Below are 25,309 nucleotides of genomic sequence, written 5' to 3' on the forward strand. Positions count from 1 at the left end.
TTAGGTTAACTGGAATGCCTTTTACTGGAGGTCCAGAGAAAAACTCTTACTGAGAATAAAAGCCCTAAACAGACTGTCAGCTCTCATTCAAGTTTCTTAACAATATTGATTTATCTCAAGAGTCTGCACCATGACAATTTCTTTAACCTCTCCAAACTCAAAACTCTCACCAATTATTACTATTTTAGGGCCAAAGTTAAGGCAAAGAACCCAAGAAAGATAATTATAGGGAAACAAAAACAATGGCAAGTTAAAATGATTTACAAATATTTAAAACTTAAGTTTAAAAACCACCTAAACTTTCATAAGCAAAGAGGAAAAAAAAAGGGATCTTTATCTTTACGGTTTACTCTGAAATAATATTATAATTATTCAAAGTATCCAATTATTTCTAAGTATCTCCAATATAACAATTTATATTATCAACTCAGCAGTACTCTTTTTTGTTTTTTGTTTTATTTTTAAGATTATCTTCTAAAGATCTAAGCTGAGCAGTACTCTTAATAAAACGAAATACACATGAAAATGTTAGAATGAAATATAATACTCATCTTTAAATGAAGCTGTGTCTACCTCTTTTAATTAAAATGTAGTCACTGTATAAGGTTTAAGATTTGTTCCAAAAAATCTAAGTGACTGTATAAGCACATTAGCATAATCTGAAGTAAACTTCTCTAGGAACAAGGTAATCAAGAGATGAAGTACACTAATAATTCAACAATTAAAAACTATAAACTAGGTTGTCCTACTTTTGGTATGATCTAGCTGATCATATTACTGTCAAATTTTTTAGAGTTGTGTTTGCAATTATGAATGTCTTAATTTACTCAAGAAAGTTCCGAAGCAAGCGCCAAGATACTTCAAGAAGCAGCTCTCCAGGGACAAACTCATAAAGTATAGTTTAAGAAAAAGATCCTTTCTCTAGTCACAAAGGTTATGAGACCAGCTCCCACCATGCCCACTGGGCTCAGAAGAGTTTTGCCAGTAGGAAGGACACGACTGTCAACTCTTAACACTTAGGTTCCACTTCCAATCTTGACTCCAGCTCCTGACACAGAGGAATACAGACAAGCCTATACTTCTTCCCCTCCCTAAGCAACTGATACACAAGTGGTATCATAACTCAGACTGCAGCTGCTTCTCCAGAAACCAGGTAGGTGATAAAGACAAAACATGAGAAACCCTACAGAGAGGACATGGTGAATGTTATCTCATCCTGAATCTGGCCACAGGCTGACTGGAATCATTAAGACCCATCAGGAAGAAAGACCCATCAGGAAGACATAGCCTGGCAATGATCTTTTCCCAGCCATTGGTTTTAGGGTATTCAAGTAATCAACAAAGATAACAAAAATTGAAATACATATTTAACCACACTATATGCTTACAGATTCTAAGCTAATCTACATAGCCAATAACAAAGGGAAATGTGCCTTCCAATCCAAAGTTCAGATAGGATATTTAAGGACCACAGTTTTAATTTTTTTTTTTTTAAAGATAAGGCTGCAAAGTCCACAAATGTTTATAAACCAGTGCCTCAACCAATACTTTTATCTTAAAGAAAAAAATCAATTAGGAGGTCATTTGAGAAATTAGCTGTTTGCACCTAATTTTAAATGTAAATAATAAATGTCATAAGAATGCCAAACATTTTGTCAACTGACTATACTATTGAAAAAAATAAACTTGGGAGAAACGAAACCTTAGAAAAAATGATATCCAATGAAATGGTTTCTGAAAGGAATCAAGCGTAGGCTTACTTAGATAAAAACTATTAGCAACAATGGTAATCATCCAGGGTAAAAAAAAAAAAAAAAAAACCAAAAAACTAATAAAAATTTGCAACTTTATATGCATATTTAGAATTGCTTGTAGAAACAGTTTAAAAATAAGTTTAAACCTGAACCATAAAAGAAAATTTTATCAGATGAGTCCCTTATATTCTAAGAATTCAGCACAGGCCAATAATAATCTACCACCATACTGAAATAAGACTTTCCAAAGTCTTATTTAAATGTGCTTTAAGATATTATCTTTATTTCTGTTTTCAACAAAGGTATTATATTGCCCTTAAGAGATAATGCCACTAATGAAGTGAAGAAAAATGAAGCATGACTTTTCATCACTTCTAATGTTGAGTTCAGTGGGTACTTTCTGAGAATTATAGAATGTTCTACACAAGGCCATCTAGACCTCCCTAATTTTGCCTTATTCAAAGAGATTAGTATTTTTGCATTCTTACCTTTTCACTGAAACACTCAAGCAAGTCTTGGACATACCCTCGCATTTCTTGCAAAAATTTATACCGTTCACCAATACCCCCAGAAGACCCTTCTAATCTTTCAATAGCCCTGGTAGAGTCCACTCGGCTTTGCAGATGTTTCTCATGCTGCTGTCGATTTGTTTTGTGCAATTCTTTCATGGAGTCCAACCTTAGGAACACAAAAGGATAAATATAACACATTTACATCCAAAGGTCTATGCTGTCAGGACTCTTGCAATATTAAAATATGCATTTAGTTCCACTATTAGAACATAAAAATATTTGGAATGGCATCTTTTCCTCTGTACTGCTTTTTTTCTCAAAAAACAAAAAATGGCAGTTTACAGATTTCGCAGTTTTGTGGGCTAACCAAAATCTCACTGTTTTGCTTTTCCCCCCATAGCGTGACTACACTTTTTCAGAGTCCGAGAGGTACAAACTCAGAAATGTCTTCAACAAGATCATGGAGTGGCATTTTTTATAACTTTTCGAGGCTTCCACAGAGGTAATCCAAGAAGGTAGCAGAACAAAGTATGAAGTCATCTTCTGTTTAGCTTTTGAAGCTGGGCCAGTGAATCTTCTTTGCTGATATTCTGCATCTGCTACCCCAGACTACATGTTGCCTGAGGGAACAGAAAGCTAGTGGACAGGTCTTTAAGAAGTTGATCTGCCCTACCTGTCTTTAAGCTGTTTCTTTACCAAATCAATAGTAACGGGAGTCATCTCATTACTGGGAGTTTTGAAAGGGACTGTATTATCTGTTTTTTGAGATTTGGCATCTGATGATCCATAGGCCGTATAACTATAAGGAATGCCATAGGATGAGCCGTAAGGCATTGTCTGGTAAGTGTTCTGGTAGTACATATTCACTTCCGCGGGTTGACTGGCTTGAACCTAGAAAAGAAATGGGATATAGATGAAATCTAGTAGTTAAAACTTTGAAAATAATAATAGGCCTTTAGGGTCAAAAAAAACCAGCAAAAATTATACCTATTTGCCAAACATTATGTAATAATTGCAGAATTCTTCAAAATTAGATAAAAGCAGGATTGAATGAATGTCCTATCTCTTGGTGGAATCACTAAATTTATTTCTAGTAATTTTCAGAAGAACAGAGTTCAGAGTTGGAAGGAACATCAAAAATCATTTAAGGCCACCTTTGATCAATGAAAGAGGAAAATGCCTTGCCCATGGTCACAGAATCAATGGGCAACCAGAGATTAGAATCTAAGACTCCTGACATCCAGTCCAAGACTTTCTCTGTTGTGCCATTTTCTTAACTTCACCCAAATGTATGCGAATTCTGCCTCAAAACACTATTAACAAAAATAGGTTTACGTTTATGCAATTTTTCTCACTGTATTACTTACTTTTATAAAACAAATTGTTAAAACTGGGAAGATATTTTTCATCGATCTCAAGTTTTTGTATTACTGAGAAATCCATCTTCTTTAAAATAATTCTTAAAGTCCAAAAAAATAAGCTACACGCACAAAAACATTCCATTTAAAGCAATGGTTCTCAAACCTTAGTGTGCATCAGAATCACCTGGAGGCCTTGTTAAACAAAGATTGCTGGCCCCACCACCCCAAGTTTCTGACTCTGTAGGTCTGTGGGGGCTGATAATTTGATAATTTGCGTTTCTAATGAGCTACCGGGTAACGCTGATGCTAACTGAAGGACCACTTTGAGAAAAACTGATCTAAGAAACTGGAAATTCCTCCATCATTCTGACTGCAAAAAGCCAAACATACTGCAGTTTCTTCTAAAAGCCTACGTGTGTGTGTGTGCGCGCGTGTGTGTGTGTGTGTGTGTGTGTGTGTGTGTGTGTGTGTGTGTGTGTGTGTGTGTGTGTGTGTGTGTGTGTGTGTGTGTGTGTGTGTGTGTGTGTGTGTGTGTGTGTGTGTGTGTGCGTGTCCTCATGGGATTTTGTTACTTGAAATGAATGACAAAGATTCAATACGGAATTTTTTACTTTAACAAAATAAAAAAGGCTTTCTAATCTACTTTTAATTTTTAGTTTAATTCTTTTGTCTTACCTGAGGGATATTAATTCCTTTCCTTATCTGCTCCTGTTCCCATCGGCTGAGCTCTTCATCCTGTTCTCCAGTTACTAAAGCATCATCATCACTCCCCTCAATTCCTACAGCCATGAGCAACAAAGAAAAGTAAGTAACACCCAAAGAGCAAAGAGGTAAAAGATGCTGTCCTGACATTTCACAAGAACTGAGCAAAACTATTAACTCAATCTTACTAAAATGTCTAATATGATCTCCTCTCTTATTTGGTAGTCCTGACTTTGCCTGTTTTAAACACAGTATTCCTTGAAGCTAACGGCAGTATTAATGTAATAGTTAAAATCTTGGATGTGTTTCTTAATCTCTGTAAACTTGACATCAACAAAGGGAACAAAATCTAATGCCTCCTAGGAATATAGAACTATATGAATTTATGCATGCAAATTGCTAAGCACAATACCAGCTGCACAATAAATGTTTAATAAACATGAGTTATCACAATGATATTAGTTTTTAAAAATTCCAATAAAACACTTGTACCCAAGAACAGTCCTCTAACATAAAATTTAATAAGTCTAAATACTTTTTACTTGACTATAATATCAAATCACATTTAATAGCATTAGAGGCCAGGCATGGTGGCTCATGCCTATAATCTCATCACTTTGGGAGGCTGAGGCAGGAGGATCTCTTGAAGCCAAGAGTTAAGACACCAGACACAGTGAGACCCCATAACTACAAAAAAATTAAAAATAAAAGAATTAGCCAGGTGTGGTGACGCACACCTGTAGTCCCAGCTACTCGAGAGGCTGAGACGGGGGGACTGTTTGAGTCCACGAGTCAAGACACTGCAGTGAGCTATGATTGTACCACTGCACTCTGGCCTAAGAGATGGAATGATACCCTGCCTTAAAACAAACAAAAAAAGGCAATGCAATAGGCTTACTATTCAATTAAATCCAGTTACCTATTTCCTCAGCAATTTTTTGTCTTTGTGACTTTTCTTTCACAGAAAAAACTATCCGACGTTTCTCATCGTCATCTTCATCATCACTGGCATCATTCTCATCTTCTCTAACAAGGCGGCCTTTACCAGGCTCATTATCATGAGGAGTGAAATCTCCCAATTCTCGGGCCATTTGGCGCTTTTTCCTTGCAGCATGTATAAAAGCTGCATCTGGAATTTCTCCTAAAAACAAATGGTAAGAATATGGCAGTATGAGAGATGCAAAGTTTCTATTTTCTTGAAAATATGAAGGGTAAAATAATCCAAGATAGCCTCATCACAGTGATGTTTCTGCTGCTGGCACCTCCTTCCCATACTATGTCTGCAATCTGAAAGATTGTTAATTGAGTTTAAATGGAATATAAAAGTAATGAGGAAACTAAAAAGAACATATAATGGTAATATATATGGGAAAGAGTGGGACGGGGTAAAAAGGAAAAACCCACCAAAGCAGTTTTATTTTAACTATAATTTTTTTTTCATTTTTAACAAATAGAAGTGGCTGGGCACAGTGGCTCACACCTGTAATCCCAGCACTTTGGAAGGCTGAGGCATGTGGATCACCTAAGGTCAGGAGTTCAAGACCAGGCTGGCCAACATGGTGAAACCCCATCTCTACTAAAAATACAAAAAATTAGCCAGGGGTGGTGGCAGGCACCTGTAATCCCAGCTACTCGGGAGGCTAAGGCAGGAGAATCGCTTGAACCCAGGAGGCAGAGGTTGCAGTGAGCCGAGATTGCACCACTGCACTCCAGCCCAGGCAATAAGAGCGCAACTCCATCTCAAAAAAAAAAAAAAAAAAAAAAGTAATGAAACTGTATTATGATGCTGGAAAACAGATAAAAATAATATAATCTCATCACCCTGAAAAGGCACTATATGATGTATAGTACATTTCTCTTGCAGATAGTTTTGAGTTTACCTGTAATCATACTAAATATTTAATTTTGTACCTATTTCTCATATCATAATAAGCTTTATTCCATGTTATTGTTCTCCATAAACATAATTTTTAATGGCTTAACATTTTCTGAATAGATAAGGCATAATCTACCACACACATTAACTGACCTTTTGACTACAGTAAAAATTAATGCCTCCCTACTTGCCTAATTGTTATTTTAACAGCTACATAATATCCTACCAAGTAAATGTACTGTAATTTTCTAACAAACCTTTCCCCTCCTGCTAGACATTTTTTCCTAAATGTTGCTCATGGCAAATGTTCCAATAAAAACATGATTTCCTTGGGATAAATTTCTAGATATGAAATTACTGGGTCAAGAGTAAGAACATTTTGAAATCTATTGATTCATATTGCCAAAGAGCTTCCCATAAGGACTGTACCAATTAGACTGCCACTAGTGATGTATATATAGAATTTACTACAACTTTCTCAGCCCAGAGTAGCATGTTTTTAAATTGTATAAACATTAACAGGAGTTAAATGGTACTGCTTCATAATTTAAATCTGGCTACTAAGCACTTATTTATTCAAAGGCTGATTAGCCAGTGGATAGACCTGCAAACTATTTTTTGCAAAAAAGTAAAAAGGAGTGTGGACATAAAACTAACAGAAATTAGGCCAGGTGCAGTGGCTCACGCCTGTAATCCCAGCACTTTGGGAGGCCGAGGCAGGCGGATCACCTGAGTTCGGGAGTTCAAGACCAGCCTGGCCAACATGGAGAAACCCCATCTCTACTAAAAATACAAAAATCAGCTGGGTATGGTGGTGCATGCCTGTTAGTCCCAGCTACTCAGGAGGCTGAGGCAGGAGAATCGCTTGAACCCGGGAGGCGGTGGGTGCAGTGAGCTGAGATCGTGCCATTGCACTCCAGCCTGGGCAACAAGAGGGAAACTCCGCCTCAAAAAACAAACAAACAAACAAACAAACAAAAAAACAACAAGAAAAACAACTAACAGAAACTAGTTTTGCTTTTAGCAGCAGTTCAGAAGAAAGTTAAGTCAGTCTTAATCTGAAATACATTAAAAAGGACTACAGGACCATTTTTCCATTTACTTAAAGACTTATTTGCAAAATAAAATTACCTGTCTGTGAATAAACTTGGAAAAGTTGGGAAACTTCTGGTTCTCCTATTTTGTATATTTGCAAATGGAAAAACTCCCTCTTCAAACAGCAATGTCATAATAAGAAACACCACTTAGCTAATTCCTTCTTAATAATCACCTTTAAACATGGCCCATCCTTGAGGGTTTAGTTTAGTTCTGTGAAATACTTTTGAGTACACACCTGGACGAAGAACATTCAATGAAGATAAAGCATTTGAAAAAGCTCCACCAGTCTTTGGCTTTTCTTCCTCTTTTTCACTTTCCATATCCATTTCATCTTCACCATGCTCACTGATGATAACTCCATCTTCTTGATTTGTATCCTTAACATGTCCTGTTTTGTCCAAAGGTTGTTCACCTAAATTTTTGAAGAATTAAAATATATGTAAAATAAAATTCATAAATTAAGAAAGCTTATTCCTATGGTATTGACATCATTAAAATTTTTTTTAATTAAAAAAAGGGGAACTTTTCATTCAATTATGGGCTCAATCCAGTAAAGCTTGAATTGTTTTAATTGTTAAAAACTCAAAACTTGAGTGCGTGAGTATGAAATAGCATAACAGACAGGATTAGGTAAAAATAATACAGAGGATATAATAAAGGATGCATTTGAGGCCCTGCTCCATCCCACCTTCAGTTAATTTTATCAAAATGTCAACAATTTATCAAAATTAACGGTTTTTTCCGCTAAACTCCCACAAGGAACTGCTTGTACCTCTTTCAAGCATTACTTCATTTTATGTCAGTATTTCATTAAACTCTAAGCCCATTCGAGGCAACTCTGTTATGAACAAAGCACATTTACAGTACAGCTAAGTCTCTTAGTAATGGACACTTACATGGAATACCTTGTTAGCTCAAAACCACTTGTCACCTGTCACCTAAAGAGATGAGATCCCAGCAGTCACATTTACACTGTGCAAGCCTGACCCCACTACCATGACTCAATGTTTAAGAGTGGACTTCTGACTGAAGCAGAGATAACCAGATTCTCTTTCTGGGAATCTGGAATCAGGACTGAAACTAAAGGCTACATGACACTAAGAACAACCACATGTAAACTAGGAAGGGAGCTGCGCAATGGCCACATTGTGCCATCTGGACAGAGAAGAGAGCCTCCTAATTCTCAGTTCTAATCCACTCCTGAGGCCCATTTCAAGAATGCTTTCCTGCCATTGGCATCCAGGAGGCACCACTACATCTTAATGATAAACTGTCCTGGTTTATATAACTTATAATTAAATAATCCTAATACAGCCTCTGTCCCAGGCAAAAATCGAAGTGCTTCACCTTGAAGCACTGAACCTGGTAATGCTCACAACAGGCACAAGGAATATACTGAAAGAGTAAAGCAAAAGTTTATTCTCAATATGAAAGATATTTTTCTGTCATTTCCTTAGAATGTTCCTGTCCCCAAAACTGCTTCAAACTTTTTCCTTCTTCTCAAACCATACTGTACTCCCTTAAGTAACAGTCCCAGAGATAATATCCCTCCCTCTTTTTAACTTTACCAAGAAGATTTTAGGTCACCTCTTTTAGGCTCTTTCATTTTTTTTATTTTTTATTTTTTTCATTTACCATTTTCTCATTACCCAGACTTCCTTCTGAAATGGATTATGAAGCTATAAGATTTTAAAACTCACTTTATCACATTATTAGATGGAGTAAAAACTACCTATTTCCTTTTGCTCTAAACCCATGCTAGGCCAGGCACGGTGGCTCACACCTGTAATCCCAGCACTCTGGGAGGCCAAGGCGGGTGGATCACCTGAGATCAGGAGTTCAAGACCAGCCAGGCCAACATGGTGAGATCCTGTCTCTACTAAATATACAAAAATTAGCTGGGCTTGGTGGCGCACACCTGTAGTCCCAGCTACTCAGGAGGCTGAGGCAGGAGAATCACTTGAACCCAGGAGGCAGAGGCTGCAATGAGGTGAAATCACCCCACTGCACTCCAGCCTGAGCAACAGAACGAGATTCCATCTCAAAAACAAAACAAAACAAATTTACCCATGCTAAACCAATGGCTTTTAATGGACTAAAAACAAAAACGCAAAAGGTCTACTACATCAGATATGCTCAGATAATGAATGATTCCTACAAATTTTAAGATTCAATGTTTCACTAAATTCACAAGTATTTGCTTATGATTGAGCAAACACAAGCCCAAAGCATGGTGATACGTGAATGTCAGTGGTCACATGTTACCTACCCTTCCAGACATCTCTATACAGATGTTAAATAACCTTTTTCAAGACTCCACTCATGCCTTCAATTTCATTTACTACTACTTCAGGAAACCTGCTCACAATTATTATCCACTTCACCTTAAACCTGGTCAGGCTCTCCCTCTCCTCTTCTACAAAGAGGGACAGGCTTCTCTTCATCAAAAGAGCTTTCCCACTTGACTTCATTGGTCCCTCTAGTTACTGCCTAGTCTCTCTCTGCCAAACTTCCCAAGGAAGCAGTGTGGACCTGCTGCCCTCTACTTCCTCACCAACTTTTATGCCTTGACCCTACAAACAGCCTTTGATTTCACCCAACCTAACCCAATGGCTGCAGCCACGGCTAATTCATATATGATAGCATCATCGAGCAATTTAGCAAAAGATGTTCCTTCTTCCAAACATCTCTGAGGGCACTGGGTCTGGCTGGTGGGCCACTCCCCTCCATCCTGTCAGAAGCCCTCAAGAGAAACGCTGGGCAATCTTGCCAATAGTCCCTGCTTGGTCCTCACTTTTCCTGACTTTTCTTGTACTAGTTCACACAAGCGACCATCATCTTCCTGAAACATTCTTCTCTTTTCCTCTTTGGCCTTTCTGATTCTTTTATCTCTTTGGTAAATCCCTTCCTCTACATGTAGGCTTACTAGAGTAGAAGTCTTTGGTCTTCAGGAATTTTTCCTTTATATATGGCTCCCTCATCAATTCCATTCACCTTTAATTATCACCGCAATAAGCACCACCCCCAAATCTACATCTCTAACTATTCACTGGCTACTTCCACTCAAATTCAAATTAAAAAGTGAACTCATTATTTTAAGAATATCAGAAAAATGGGGTTCTCAAGTCAATACCGTGGTTATTTTGAAGTTAATTGTCTCTGCCTACTAAAGAGGGTTGAAGGTAGGAAGAGTTCTGGATTGTCAATTAATGACAGACCTTCATTTCAGTGTTACCAATGACAATCTACAATACAATCAGACTCCGCCTTCAGAAAGGACATTAATTGGAGTTATCTAGTGAGTGGAGTATCAGAATTCGATGAGGGTAGAAGGAAGGAAGAGGTCAGAGATGGCTTCATAAACTTCACACTTCTTTCAATTTCTAAACCCAACAATAAATGGCAACTAATATGTTTGACTATGTTCCCATTCAAATCTCAACTTGAATTGTATCTCCCAGAATTCCTACGTGTTGTGGAAGGGACCCAGGAGGAGGTAACTAAATCATGGGGGCCGGTCTTTCCCGTGCCATTCTCATGACAGTGAATAAGTCTCATGAGATCTGATGGGTTTATCGGGGGTTTCTGCTTTTGCTTCCTCCTCATTTTCTCTTGTTGCTGCCATGTAAAAAGTGCCTTTCACCTCCTGCCACGGTTCTGAGGCCTCCCCAGCCACGTGGAACTGTTAAGTCCAATTAAACCTCTTTTTCTTCCCAGTCTTAGGTATGTCTTTATCAGCAGCATGAAAACAGACTTAATACAATAACTATGACAACAGGCCTTTCTCAGTTGTCACTTATCCTGACCTTTCTTTTACTCTCATCATACATAGTTGGTCTCAAGAGTTCTGAGGAAAATAAGGCAGTTTCCTGGACTCCAAAATAACCAGTTCTCCTAAAAACATTCCTCCTTCCACTTGCCTTCTCTATTCCTATATATAATTATTCATAACCAAGTCACCCTATGGTTTGAGTGTCCTCTCCAAAACTCATGTTGAAATTTAATTGCCATTGTAACATTATTAACAGGTGGGGCCCTTAAATGGCAGTTACAACATTAGAAGATGAATGCCATTATCCCAGGAGTTGGCTCCTGATAAAAGGATGAGTTTGGCAGGATATTCTCTCTCTGTCTTGGAGGCTCACCTGCCCTTCTACCATGTTATGACAACATAAAGGCCCTTAGTAGATGCCTGTGCCATGCTCTTGGCCCTCCCAGCCTCCAGAACTGTCAACCAAATAAACTTCTATTGTTTATAAATTACCCAGTCTGTAGTATTCTGTTACAGGAGCAGAAAATGGATTAAGACACTCCAGGACAAAAGCTCAAATTTGACTCTTTCTTTTAAATCCAATATGGCAAAGTGTACATCAAGCCTATCGATTCTTCCCTTGGAATGGTTCTCAAATCATTCTTTCTTTCCACTTCTCCCCCTACAACAACACAAAACATTTTTAACTCATCCAGAATTTCCTACTAAATCAGTAGAAGCCTTTACTCTTGCTCAACTGTGAAACCTTTTTAAACCCACTATTAATGGATCAAAGCTGGCCCTTGAGTTTAAACTGCTTTAGGCCTCCAATCTCTCCTCATGCTGCATGTTAATACCAGGCTAAAGTTTCAAAATGCATTTATCATGTCACCATCTTGGCAAGCCACTGTAGCAAATGTAAACCCTTACTGGATACTGAACATCCTTCACAATCTGTCAACGTATCTTTCACATGAAACCTCTAACTACTTCCTTCACAAATCATCTACTCTGACCTGTCAGGTGTACTTGTTCTTTTCCAAAACAGCTTTAGTCATTTTAATCCTTGATCATACCCTCAATACCTTCCCTTTCGGAATTTTAATTATCAAAGATCCATCTTCAAGTCCCACTTTTTCCATAAAGCAGTCCTCTCTCCTCGGAAAGTGGAGCTATCCTTTGGAACACTGATTGAACATTCTGCCAAACACTGAGTCCTCTTACACATTTATGAGATATTGTCTTCACAACTAGATTGTAGATTTGAGATACAATGCCATACTTTTTCACATTAAGCCTGTAAGTGAGAATCTGGAAAATCATGATTTTCTCATTAATTCCATAAAATAAAATAGCATTTGCATGAGAATAACTCAGACCATAGAATATTATACTGGATCCACTTTCCTAAAGACAAAATAACCGCTTAAAATTTTTTAAACTGAGGTTTTGAGAGACATAAGAGATGTCTATACAATACACCTGCCTCATTATCCTAAGGAGTCTTCATCTAGTATCAGATAAGGCTGCTGAATGGGAGTAATACCAATATTAAACTTAGGGCATTCCTAAAAGTTCTCTAAGAATAAAATCCACTGTGGAAATACCACCAAAGAAATCGCAAATCTGTCTCTACAAAATACAAGTACAGGAATTTGCACAACACTCCTTCAAACAGAAACAAACCTGTGTCTTAGGCTAAAATGAGAAACCCCCTTTCTTTGTTCAACAGCAGTCTGCACACAAGTAGGAAAACCGTGAGAGAATCTAGTCATTGCAGCAGAAATGTTCCAGTGGCAACAATTCTGTCTTTTTAAAAAATACCTTTACAAAGCATCTGTGTTACAATTAAATAACAGAATTGTATTGCTACTCAATGAGGGCCCTTGACAACCACAGGGTCCACTGAATGAGTTCAGAAGATATATAGCAAATCACTGTGAGAAAGAGCTTTCATTTTGTCATTTCAAAAGAATTCAATTAGTTTGGTACTTACTTTCAGCTGATGAGTTGAGTTCTGTCTTAATCTTCGATTTTTCAAGATCTTCTTTATATTCCTTCTTGAGCAATTTTACTATCTTTTTGCTATAACTTGATTTCTTCACTTTGAAAACTTCTTCATTTTCTTAAAAAGGAAATTAAATGAAGTCTGTAGCAACTATTTTCTGAAACTATTTTCCCTTCTTTCACATGATCTTACGTGCTGTTCAAATTCTCCCAAATATATATACTCATATGCCAAAATCATTGTATAATTATTTCAAGTCTGTCACAGACTCTCAAAAACAGAGGTCAACTTCCTAAATTACTGTGAAGTAATGAGATTTTTGAGACTTTTTAAAAGAATAGCACATGTAACTTCACAAAACTTTCCTATTATTGTCTTCCTTAAATCATCTATTTGAGGAGGGGGAAAAAATCATTCAAAATATTTCTGAAAAACCACATCACCAAGTTATTAACGAATCCGAAACAAAATATCTAAAATAAAAAGGTGCTGTCAATTCTGAGTAACTACATCCACCACAAGCTGACATAGTGGTTTTAAGGCTAATATAAGGGCAAATCACTTTTCTTAGATTTGAAATTTTAAAAATACTAAATACTTAAAAAAAATAGCTCATGTATCTCAAAAACAAAAATCTGTCCGTACTCCTCTCAAACCAAATAAAGAGTAACAGAAATGCCAAAAATAAACTACCTACCTTACTGGAAACCTCTCGAATAAAAATGCAAGATTTCCAAAACTTAATTTCTTTTTTCGTAACATGGAATTAACTGGGTTATGCACATTCAAATGGTCAGAAGAAAAGATTTAAGGTTCATTTAAGATCAGCAATCTAAATCCACTGCAGCCTGGCCTCCCACAGGAATTGGAGAAACTGCCTTGCTTTTACTATTATTACACCGTCTGCCTTCACTGTTCCCAAAGTCAGTGCGAAGAAGGCTGGGTATCTGCTACCCCTAATTACTTTTATGGGTAAACTGAGGCTCAGCGACTGCAAGTGACTGGCCCAAGGTCACTCAGAACCAGAGCTGCAACTCCAGGCTTCTGTTCCCTCTCCTAGTATTCCTTTTTACAAACTCGGCCTTCATGGTCGAGGATGCCTAGACAGCATCCAAGAAGTGTGGGCGCAGTGACCTGCAGAGGGCTCGGAAAGCATGCCAAGAGCAGCCAGGTGACCCACATCAAGTTGGTCCTGAAACACGCCAGGCAGAAAAGAGGCAGGACAGGGAACACCGAATTTCCCCTGAAACACTCAGAATGCCCGATCTGAGCTCCGGCCCCGTGGCAGAGGAGGTGGTTAAGAAAAGGCTGGGGGCAGCGCGGGAACGCGTCCCTTGCCCGAGCAGAAGGCCGGAGGCTGGGGAAGATTCGCAGCCGGTCGGACAGCAGGGTCTCCGTTCCAGGGCTCGGGGGCTGGGCGTCCAGAGAATACGGGGGCGGGGGACGGGGGCCTGCGTCGGGGATGCGGCCGTCTAAGGGCGCCCGAAGCACGGAGTTTACCTTCCTCCTCGTCCTGGAAGCTGAGCAGGCTGGCCCGGGGCACCTCTTTGTTCTCGCGAGGCCTCTTGCGCGGCTTCAGCCCGTTGCCGGGCTCCGCGCCGCCGGGGAAGCCGCCCCCGACCTCAGCCCCGAGGCCCGGGGTCAGCGCGGAAGGCGGCGGCGGCCCCGGGCCCAGCAGCGACTCCCCGCCAGGGGCCCTGTCGCCGCCACCGGGGCCCGCCTCTTCGCCCGTGCCCGGCGGCGGCAACAACGGCGGCGGCTCCTGCTCCTCATCGCGTTCCCGCTCTTCCTCTTCAGAGTCGTTCCGCTTGCGCACGTTCACCCGCCGGGCCTTTCGGAACATCCCCGCGGCCCGCACGGCGGTCGAACACCCGCTTCCACACCGCGGCCCCGGCAGCTCCGAGTTCGTGACGGCGCACGCGCGCTCTCCCGAGCTCCAGCCGGGTCGAGTCCTCTGTTGCTACCCCGCACCCCACGAGCGCGCATGCGCCTGTGCTCCCACGCGCTCTCAATACTTGGAGAAAGAGAGAGAGGAAGAGAGAGAGTGAGAGAGAGCCCCACACCTCTCGCGAGAGCGTCGGCTCTTTGCATCGCCCTCTGTTGGAGTGGAGTACTATTAGCATGGAACTCTGGTGTTGTTTGACAGGTCACAAAGAGGATCATAGAGATGAGAAGAAAGAGTAGGCTCTGTTGTCCCTCAGACGGAGCTGCTGCAGTGCGACTTCGCACTTAGGCGGAGCGGTAGTGTGAGGAAGCCTCCCGCCAAACAGACGAGAGAGGAAGAGGAGGGGAGGGGCCAGAGAGAGAAGCGGCTTTCGGGAAGGAAAGTGTGGTCTAGGAGGTGGAATAGTCTCCAAACTTTGACCTGAGGTGTGACTATTGGTAATTACTAGTTATTCTTGACTAATACTTTGTATTTCTACAGCTTTATAGCTACAGAGCTCTTACAAAGACATTGAATTTTATTTATGATACAATGTTACTTCAAAGACATTGAATTTCAGTTATGATACAATGTTACTTCAAAGACATTGAATTTCAGTTATGATACAATGTTACTTCAAAGATACTGAATTTCATTTATGATACAATGTTATCTGGCTTGATGTCCCCGTTCCCCAGTCTCTCAGGAACAAGGAAAGCAAAAGTGTTTCCGTGTTTTCGAAAGAATGTCAAGTTTGCTAGCAATTCTATGACTAAATACTTTCTGAAGCTTAGTGAGTTTCAGAAACAAGTGGAAGGAAAATCGAGCCGGGGGTGGAGAAGGTTATGACAGTTCTCAGACTTGCGTGACAAAGCCCTCACTGGCCACATCTTCACAGGGTGATTGCGCCTGAGGTTGAACTCACCGGCCTTCCCTATCTCATCACCGAACTTGAAGTGTTTCCTTCGGGCGTGCACCTGTGTATGCGAATTCATTTTGATGTTTCGAAATTAAAAGGATATTCGGTAGAGTGAAAAAAATCCACCCATGTCTGGAAGGCTGTTCACTTCCTCAGTGGCAATGTTAACAGTTTCTTATGATCCTCTAAAGATGTTCTATGAACATAAAAGCAAATAAATATGCATATTTTAATGTGTTCTCCTTTTTACACAGATGGTGTATAAACAGTGCATTTTTAGCCTGCCATAAATTGGAGATCGGCCCATATCTGTATATGAACGGTTGTGTTTTTTTGGTTTTTTGTTTGTTTGTTTTGAGACCAAGTTTCGCTCTTGTCGCCCATGCTAGAGTGCAATGGCGCGATCTCTGCTCACTGCAATCTCCCCCTCCCAGGTTCAAGTGATTCTCCTGCCTCAGCCTCCCTAGTAGCTGGGATTACAGGCACGTGCCACCACACCCAGCTAATTTATTTTTGTATTTTTAGTAGAGACTGTTTCACCGTGTTGGCCAGGATGGTCTCAATCTCTTGACTTCGTGATCCGCCCGCCTCAGTCTCCCAAAGTGCTGGGGTTACAGGCGTGAGCCACCGCGCACGGCCGTCTATTTTTTTTTTTTTTTTTTTTTTTTTAACCCAGCTGCGTAGTGATTCATTGTTGGGATATACCGTAATTTATTTAACCAGTTCCATAAACATTGATATTTAGATTATTTCTAGTCTTAATCAGTGCTATAATGAAAAGCTTTGAAAAACTGTGAATCTGTAGGATGAAATAGAATTGAAATTGCTAGATCTCAATATATGCATTTGTGATTTTGCTAATTCTAAATTTCTTTTTGTAGAAGTTATGCAGTTTGTACTTATATCAGCAAACATTAGGATGCCTGTTTGCCCACACCATCCTGTAGAAATTTCAGTAAGATTTAAATTCCAGGTTGAAGTGGAAGATCCCGAGCACTCCAAGCATTTCTTTTTATTTTAATTAATTTATTTATTTATTATTTGTTTGAGATGGAGTCTTGCTCTATGGCCCAGACTGGAGTGCGGTGGCACGATCTCAGCTCACTGCAACTTCTGCCTCCCATGTTCAAGCGATTCTCATGTCTCAGCCTCCTGGGTAGCTGGAATTACAGGCACCTGGCACCACACCCGCCTAATTTTTGTATTTTTGTTCTGTTTTGTTTTGTTTTTTGAGACGGAGTCTTGTTCCTCTCGCCCAGGCTGGAGTACAATGGCATGATCTCAGCTCACTGCAACATCTGCCTCCCGTGTTCAAACGATTCTCCTGCCTCAGCCTCCCGAGTAACTGGGATTACAGGCACCCGGCACCACACCCGGCTAATGTTTGTATTTTTAGTAGAGACAGGGTTTTGCCACGTTGGCCAGGCTGGTCTCAAACTTCTGACCTTGTGATCCGCCCGCCTTGGCCTTCTGAAGTGCTGGGATTAAGGCATGAGCCACCATGCCCTGCCTAATTTTTATATTTTAAATTAGATTTGACATATGCACAACTAGGACTCAGTTTTGGAGCTAAGAGCATCCTCTATAACATTAACATTTTCTTCTAGTTAATAGGAAAGGTTAATAACATCTGGCTTCCATTCTACTCATATTACTCTCAGTTCTTATATTCTGGCTGTTCAGCATTGGTGTAAGTTCTGATGCCAACAAAGTGTTTCACTAGTGAAATTGAACTCCCTTTTCTAATAGAAGATTCAGATTGTGCCTGATCAGCCTCCAGACACCTGAGCCAAGAGAAAGATTTGCAGTACAATGATTAGGGTAGAGGTAGCAAAGATAAGGTCCAGAAGCCGAATATGTTCTTATGGTGGCCTGAAATTTCAAAAATTTCTCCCAGTGTAAAAGTGGTGATTGGATATAGATAGAGGGAAGAGTACCTGTCATTTTAAAGTAAGCCACAATACAATCATGTGTCACTTGATGGGGATACATTCTGAGAAATATGCCATTAGGCAATTTCATCACATACTTACACAAACCTGGTGGTATAGCCTACTACATACCTAGGCTGTATGGCATGGCTTATTGCTCCTAGGCTACAAACCTATATAGCATGTTACTGTACTGAATACTGTAGCATTTGTAACACAATGGTATCTGTATCTAAACATAGAAAAGATACAGTAAAAATATGGCATAAAAGCTTTAAAAACGGTGCACCTGTATAGGACACTTACCAAGAATGGAGCTTACAGGAGTGGAGGTTGCTCTGGGTGAGTTAGTGAGTGAGTGGTAAGTGAATATGAAGGCCTAGGATATTACTGTACACTGCTGTAGATTTTATAAACAACTGTACACTTAGGCTACACTAAATGTTTAAACATATTTCTTTCTTCAGTAATAAATAGCTTACTATAACTTTTTTACTTTATAAGCTTTCTTATTTTTTAAAACTTTTTTGTTGTTATTGTTTTGTTTTGTTTTTGTTTTTTGAGATGGAGTCTCACTCTGTCGCCCAGTCTGGAGTGCAGTGGCACGATCTCAGATCACTGCAACCTCCACCTCCCAAGTTCAAGCAATGAGACAGAGTCTTACTCTATCCCCAGGCTGGAGTGCAGTGGCGTGATCTCAGCTCACTGCAACCTCTGCCTCCCAGGTTCAAGCAATCCTCCCACCTCAGCCTCCCAAGTAGCTGGGATTATAAGCGTGCACCACCATGCCCAGTTAATTTTTGTATTTTTAATAGAGATGATCCACGTACCCCACAAGCTCCTGTGTTGGCCAGGCTGGTCTTGAACTCCTGACCTCAAGTAATCTGCCCACCTCGGCCTCCCAAAGTTCTGGGATTGCAGGCATGAGACAACGTGCCCGGACATTTTTTAAAACTTCTTGACTTTTTTTTTTTTTTTTTGAGACAGAGTTTTGCTCTTGTCGCCCAGGCTGGAGTGCAGTAGCGCAACCTTAGCTCACCGCAACCTCTGCATCCAAGGTTCAAGCAGTTCTCCTGCCTCAGCCTCCTGAGTAGCCGGGATTACAGGCATGCACCACCACACCCAGCTAATTTTGTATTTTTAGTAAAGACGAGGTTTCTCCATGTTGGTCAAGCCAGTTGCAAACTCCCGACCTCAGGTCGTCTGCCTGCCTCAGCCTCCCAAAGTATTGGGATTACAGGCATGAGCCATCGTGCCCGGCATAACACTTTGCTTAAAATACACATTTACAGCTGCACAAAAATATCTTCTATTTTTACCATTTTAATTATTTTGCTTTACTTTTTAAACTTTAAAGCTAAAACACAAACACGCACATCAGCCTAGGCCTACACAAGGTCAGGATTATCAGTGTCACTGGCTTCCACTGCCACATCTTGTCCCACTGGAAGGTCTTCAGGAAAAATAACAAACATGGAGCTATCATGTCCTATGAAAACAATATCTTTTTCTGGAATACCTCCTGAAGGACCTGCCTGAGGCTCTTATATAGTTAACTTTTTTTTTTTTTTGTAAGTAAAAAGAGTGTACTCTAAAATAACAGTAAAAAGTATAATATAGTATAGACGTCCCCAACCGCCTCCCACCCCTGCAGGAGGCAAGTGGCCAAAGGTAGACATTGTTCTCTCTCTTTTTTTAAGTTTATTTTTAAAATGTTAGAAGCCACAAAGCCAATAAATATGTAAAAAAATATTCTATATACATTAGCTGATGTCTTAGTCCATTTGGGCTGCTACAACAAAATACCATTAATTGGGTGACTTATAAACAACAAATTTATTTCTCACAGCTCTGGATGCTGGGAAATCCAAGGTCAAGGCACTGGCAGATTTGTGTTCTGGTGAGGGTCTGCTTCCTGGTTCATAGATGGTACCTTCTAGCTGAGTCCTCACATGGTGGAAGGGAGACAACTGTGGTTTCTTCAGCTTCTTACCAGGGCACTAATCCCATTCATAAGGGCTCCACCTTGGTGACCTAGTCACATTCCAACATCTCTACCTCCTCTGCTATCACACTGGGGATTAGTGTTTCAATATATAAATTTGGGGGAAGATAAATAGCTGGGCCTTAGCAACTGATGAGGCCTCACTAAATATGCGAGAAATAAGATAAAGCAGGGGTCCCCAACCTCCAGGCCACAGACTGGTACCAGTCAGTGGCCTGTTAGGAACCGAGCTCCATAAGAGGAGGTGAGCGGCGGGTGAGCGAACAAAGCTTCATCTGTATTTGCAGCCACTCTGCATCACTCACATTACCACCTGAGCTCTGTCTCCTGTCGGATCTGCAGCAGCATTGGATTCTCATAGGAAAACGAACCCTATTGTGAACTCTGCACATGAGGGATCTAGCTTGTGCACTCCTTATGAGAATCTAATGCCTGATGACCTGTCACTGTCTCCCATCACCCCCAGATGGGACCATCTGGTTGCGGGAAAACAAGCTCAGGGCTCCCACTGATTCTATATTATGGTGAATTGTATAATTATTTCATTATATATTACAATGTAATTATAATAGAAATAAAGTACACAGTAAATGTAATGCACTTGAATCATCCTCAAACCATCCTCCACCCCCCAGTTCATGGAAAAATTGTCTTCTATGAAACCAGTCCCTGGTGTCAAAAAGGTTGGGGACTACTGGTATAGCAAATACATAAACCAGTAACATAGTCATTTATTATCATTATGGAGTTTTATGTACTATATGTAATTGTATGTGCTATACTTTTATACCACTGAAACAGAGGTTTTTTAATACCAGCATCACCACACACGAGTAATGTATTGTGCTACAGTATTATGATTGCTATGATGTCACTAGATGACAGGAATTTTTCAGCTCCATGGCAGTCTTTTTTTTTTGAAACAGAGTCTAGCTCTGTTGCCCAGGCTAGAGTGCAGTGGTGCAATCTCTGCCTCCAAGTTCAAGCGATTCTTGTGCCTCAGCCTCCTGAGGAGCTGGGATTACAGGCATGTGCCACCACGCGTGACTATTTTTTGTATTTTTAGTAGAGACGAGCTTTCACCATGTTGGCCAAGCTGGTGTCGAACTCCTGACCTCAGGTCATCCGCCCGCCTCGCCCTCCCAAAGTGCTGAGATTACAGGCATGAGCCACGGCGCCTGGCCACATTGCAATCTTATGGGACCACCACCATATATGCAGTCCATCATTGATCAAAACATCATGATGCAGTGCATGGTTGTATTCAGATACAACAGATTTATTTATAACTTTGCCAGTCTACCTATTTATATAATTAAATAGCAAAGTTAAACATTTAAAAGTTATCTTACTGCCCAAGCAAGCCAAAGATTCTTCTATCAGAAGTTACAGAGATTGTGGAAATTAAATTCCTGAAATTGAATAGCTACCTTAACTGCCTGTCAGCTGGTATATTATCAGAAACTAATTATTTGATAAAGTACTTCTGTGCTTCGAGTATCAAACATACTAATTTGTTGATATAGTATGTCATCACCATTTAATATTGCAATGCTTTTAGTATCCTGGGAAGACAAAGAACTAATACGTCAACCATTTTGTTTCAATCAATAAATTGTTCCTTTAAAAAAAGTCATCTTTCCAAGCAATAATTCTGGTTAGTATTTTTCCCATGAAATTGTGACTTTACATGGATTAATTGACCCACAGATTCAGACAAAATAGGCAATAAGCAGTTTGGTTTGCCAACTCAGTCCTAAACTGTGTAGTCTCGAACAATGACTACCAAATTCAGGTCTGTGAACTTGTGAAGAGTTTTCTCTAGTCAGCTGCCAAAATAAAAGAGGAAGGACAGTCTGTGTGTATAGAGTAGCCAGATGTCCTTTCTTGGAAGAAATAGTCCTTTATTCTGAAATTATGTGCCTTTTTTTCTCTTTCATGTTAAGATGAGAAAATTTCTTTATTTCTATAAATAATGATGCTAATATATGGTAGTCTGTGAGTTTATCTTCATACCCTTACTTGGCAAACTGAAATGTCGTAAAAGCTATAGGCCCTCCTCAATTTTTTATTTTATCTTTAAAAAATTTTATCTGGTAGGTGAAATATAATAGCCTAGGAGTCCCTGATCTAGGATTTTCCTTTTTTTTAAAAAAAAACTATAACTCTGGACATCTCAATAATTCTATTCTGGAAAAAGGCTGAAGAAATAATGTAATAATTTTTTAGAATGATTTAGACCTTACTTTGATGAAGGCAGTTCTGCAGTAACTTAAAGTAGAATGTCAATTCATGGGTGCCACGGTTTGAATGTATCCCCCAAAATTCATGTGTTGGAAACTTAATTCCCAGTGCAACAATGTTGAGAGGTGAGACATTAAGACGTTAGGTCATGAAGGGTCTGCCCTCATGAATGGATTCATGTGGTTGTCGCCGGATTAGTGGGTTAGTTATCTTGGGATTGGCTTCCTCATAAAATGCATGAGTCCAGCCCCCTTTCTGTCTTGCTCTCTTGTACTCTCTTCCCCTGTCACATACTGCCATGGTATGTGGTGCAGCAAGAAGGCCTTCCCCAGATGTGGCCCCTCAACCTTGAACTTTCCAGCCTCCAAAACGATAAGAACTAAATTTCTGTTCTTTATAAATTATCTAAGCTGTGGTATTCTGTGATAGCAACACAAAATGTACTAAGACAATAGGGGAAGAGATTTTTATGTTTTGTTCACTGCTGTTTTCACAGTACGTTGAATGGTTCTTGGCACAAAATAGACAATATTCGTCAACTGAATGGTATTGGACATTATCTGTTTATTGAATTAGTGATAAATATTTTACCCTATGTTGATATAAATGGACATTTTCTACAGGTAACAACCCTTTATTTCTAAAGCATGATCTCAATGTATTATAAATTACTGAAGTAGATTAGTTCTTTTCTTTTTTTTTTTTTTGAGACGGAGTCTCGCTGTGTCGCCCAGGCTGGAGTGCAGTGGCGCAATCTCAGTTCACTGCAACCTCCACCTCCCAGGTTCAAGCGATTCTCCCGCCTCAGCCTCCCAAGTAGCTGGGATTACAGGCATACACCACCCGCCCGGCGAATTTTTGTAGAGACGGGGTCTCGCTATGTTGCCAGGCTGGTCATTAACTCCTGACCTCAGGTGATCCGCCCACCTCGGCCTCCAAAAGTGCTGGGATGACAGGCATGAACCACCTCGCCCGGCCGATTAGTTCTTAAAGTAGTAATAGACATCTCCCCTCCACCTTTGGGAACTGCCTCCTCTAGGGAGAAGAGTACCCCGCGAGTTAGGAAGCCAGGTGATATGGTTTGAATATTTGTTCTCTCCAAATCTCATGTGGCAATGTGACCTCCTGTGTTGGAGGTGGGGCCTGGTGAGAGGTGTTTGGATCATGGGGCAGATGCCTCCTAAATGGCTTGGTGTCATCCTGTAACAAGTGTATTCTTGCCCTATTTGTTCCCATGAGAACCTACTGTTTAAAAGAGTCTGGTACTTCCTCTTCTCTCTCTCTTGCTTCTCTCTCACCATGTGACACGCTGGCTTTCCTTCACCTTCTGCCATGAGTAGAAGCTTCCTGGGGCCCTCACCAGAAAAAAATGCTGGTGCCATGCTTCTTGTACAGCCTGTGGAACCATGAGCCAAATAAACCTCTTTTCTTTATAAATTACCCTAGCCTCAGGTATTTCTTTGTACCACCACCACCAACAACAACAAGGGCACACACCAAAAAAAAAAAAAAAAAGAGAAAAAAGAAACGGACTAAGACACCAAGTTACATTGTACTGGCTGATGCAAAGTGGGCTGATCAGAATCTCCCGAGATTTTGCCCTTGAAACAGAGACAGTGAGTCCCTGCTTATGGCTGGAATTGCAATGAACTCAAAAGCTGTAGGAAAGCCTTAAATTACATGTCAACTCAGGAGCCAAGAAAACTAGTCAATGTAGCGAGAGAGAAGAATGAGGACAGAAAGGATACTCTGAGGGCTTCTGGTACCTTCTCAGGTCCTTGACTCTTCCAGAAGCTGGACTGCACTTCATGTGTGAGTTCCCTTGATCTCCTTGGAATCCTTATAACAAATTTCCTTTTTTGTTGTTGTTGGTATTAATGATGTTTTATTGTGTTATGTATATTTGCTTAAAGAGTTATTTTCATTTTATAGTAGGGTAAATTTTATCTGTGTACATTATACAATTGTTCTTAAAAGTTCACTTGCTTAATAACTCTTCACCTATAGCTTTTGTTCAACAGAGTTTTTCTCTTATTTCTTTCTTTTTAAAAACTATACACACATATATCCTCACAAGCAGGCATTTAAGCAGCAAGTAAAAGTGAGGAATGCTCTCTCTCCTGCAGGCACATAGTTGTTGCAAGTAACTTGCTAATAGAGATAAGTACCTCTGTTCAGAGCATATAAATGGTCCTAGTTAAAATTGTTAGTAAATTTATACTTTGTATCAAACTCTATTAAAATGTAGCCATTGGTTCTAATTGAATGAGATCATTGTTTCTACCAAAACTTTGACTCAATCCAGGTTTAAAAGACCCCAAGGTTTTATTTATTTATTTTCTTAAATAAAGTTGTTACTTTAAAAATTATTGGCCACATTAGTATCCCCAGTGGAGATTCAACTCTTATAAATGTATTCCACTCATGAATGTTTTGGCAATTCAGCTACAATGGTCATTTCTTCATTTTCCAAAATGACACTTTCTGCAACCAAAAGAAAGTGAAATTTCTCTTTATCCAAACTAAGGCCTTCACCAGATGTGACCCCTCAACCTTGGAACAAAAGTAAATGTTTTAATGAAGGTTACCTTGTTCATCCTAGTTTATTTTTAAAATGTATCTTCTATTTAGACCAGGTATTTCTCTTACCCATTGGTTCAACAAAATTTATTGAACATGTTTGATGCTCTAGGCATTGTGCTAGGCAGTAGGGGCACAACAATGAACAAGACAGATGTTTTCTTTGTCCTAGAACTGTAGTCAGCTGCTAGAGATGTAAAAAGTCAATAAACAAATTAATTGCTAATTGTGATTATAATTGTGAACGAAATCAATAGGGTACTACATCTTAAGAACTGATATAAAATGATAGAAATTTCAGTTTGAGTTTATTTTTTCTATGTGCTGTAGGGGACAGGAAACATTCTCTTTACCCTCTGAAGGACTGAAGTAAATAGACAGTAGACCGAATAACAGGAAAAAAAGGCACACAAATTTATTATATGCACAGGGGCATCATAGGAAAAAGTGAGTACCCTATAACCGAATGAAATTGAGAAGTTTATGTACCTTCTTCAAAGGGGAGAGACAGGGAAGGATGTAGGCAACTTAAGGTTGAGAAAATAATTTGGGGAAAAGATGAATAGGTGATAGAGCCTGTGCCAAGTCTTTCTGGGCATGATGTTGACCTTCAGTCTCTTCTCTTGGGATGCAGTCGATCTTCC

At 39.8% G+C, this 25,309-nt stretch overlaps 1 protein-coding gene and 1 long non-coding RNA gene across 5 annotated transcripts in view; one reads left to right on the forward strand and one right to left on the reverse strand.

Moving 5' to 3' along the window:
* PAXBP1 (PAX3 and PAX7 binding protein 1) overlaps positions 1–15,041 on the reverse strand; it is a 37,990-nt gene extending 22,949 nt beyond the window's left edge. For all 3 annotated transcript variants that reach the window (XM_054468523.2, XM_054468525.2, XM_054468524.2), the window contains exons 1-7: positions 14,563–15,041; positions 13,051–13,179; positions 7,539–7,715; positions 5,249–5,470; positions 4,303–4,406; positions 2,940–3,157; positions 2,243–2,432 (exon numbers count right to left, since the gene is read on the reverse strand). In XM_054468523.2, coding sequence (XP_054324498.2) covers positions 2,243–2,432; positions 2,940–3,157; positions 4,303–4,406; positions 5,249–5,470; positions 7,539–7,715; positions 13,051–13,179; positions 14,563–14,905 — 1,383 coding nt within the window. In that variant the 5' untranslated portion in view covers positions 14,906–15,041. The remainder of the gene's footprint in view (positions 1–2,242; positions 2,433–2,939; positions 3,158–4,302; positions 4,407–5,248; positions 5,471–7,538; positions 7,716–13,050; positions 13,180–14,562) is intronic.
* Positions 15,042–15,046: 5 nt separating this feature from the next.
* The window catches only part of LOC129022400 (uncharacterized), a 127,840-nt gene continuing 117,577 nt past the window's right edge, over positions 15,047–25,309 (forward strand). For both annotated transcript variants that reach the window (XR_010125275.1, XR_010125274.1), the window contains exon 1: positions 15,047–15,444. This is a non-coding gene — a long non-coding RNA (uncharacterized LOC129022400). The remainder of the gene's footprint in view (positions 15,445–25,309) is intronic.

The sequence above is a fragment of the Pongo pygmaeus genome, chromosome 22 (assembly GCF_028885625.2).
Source record: "Pongo pygmaeus isolate AG05252 chromosome 22, NHGRI_mPonPyg2-v2.0_pri, whole genome shotgun sequence".
NCBI classification, from domain to species: Eukaryota; Metazoa; Chordata; class Mammalia; order Primates; family Hominidae; genus Pongo; species Pongo pygmaeus.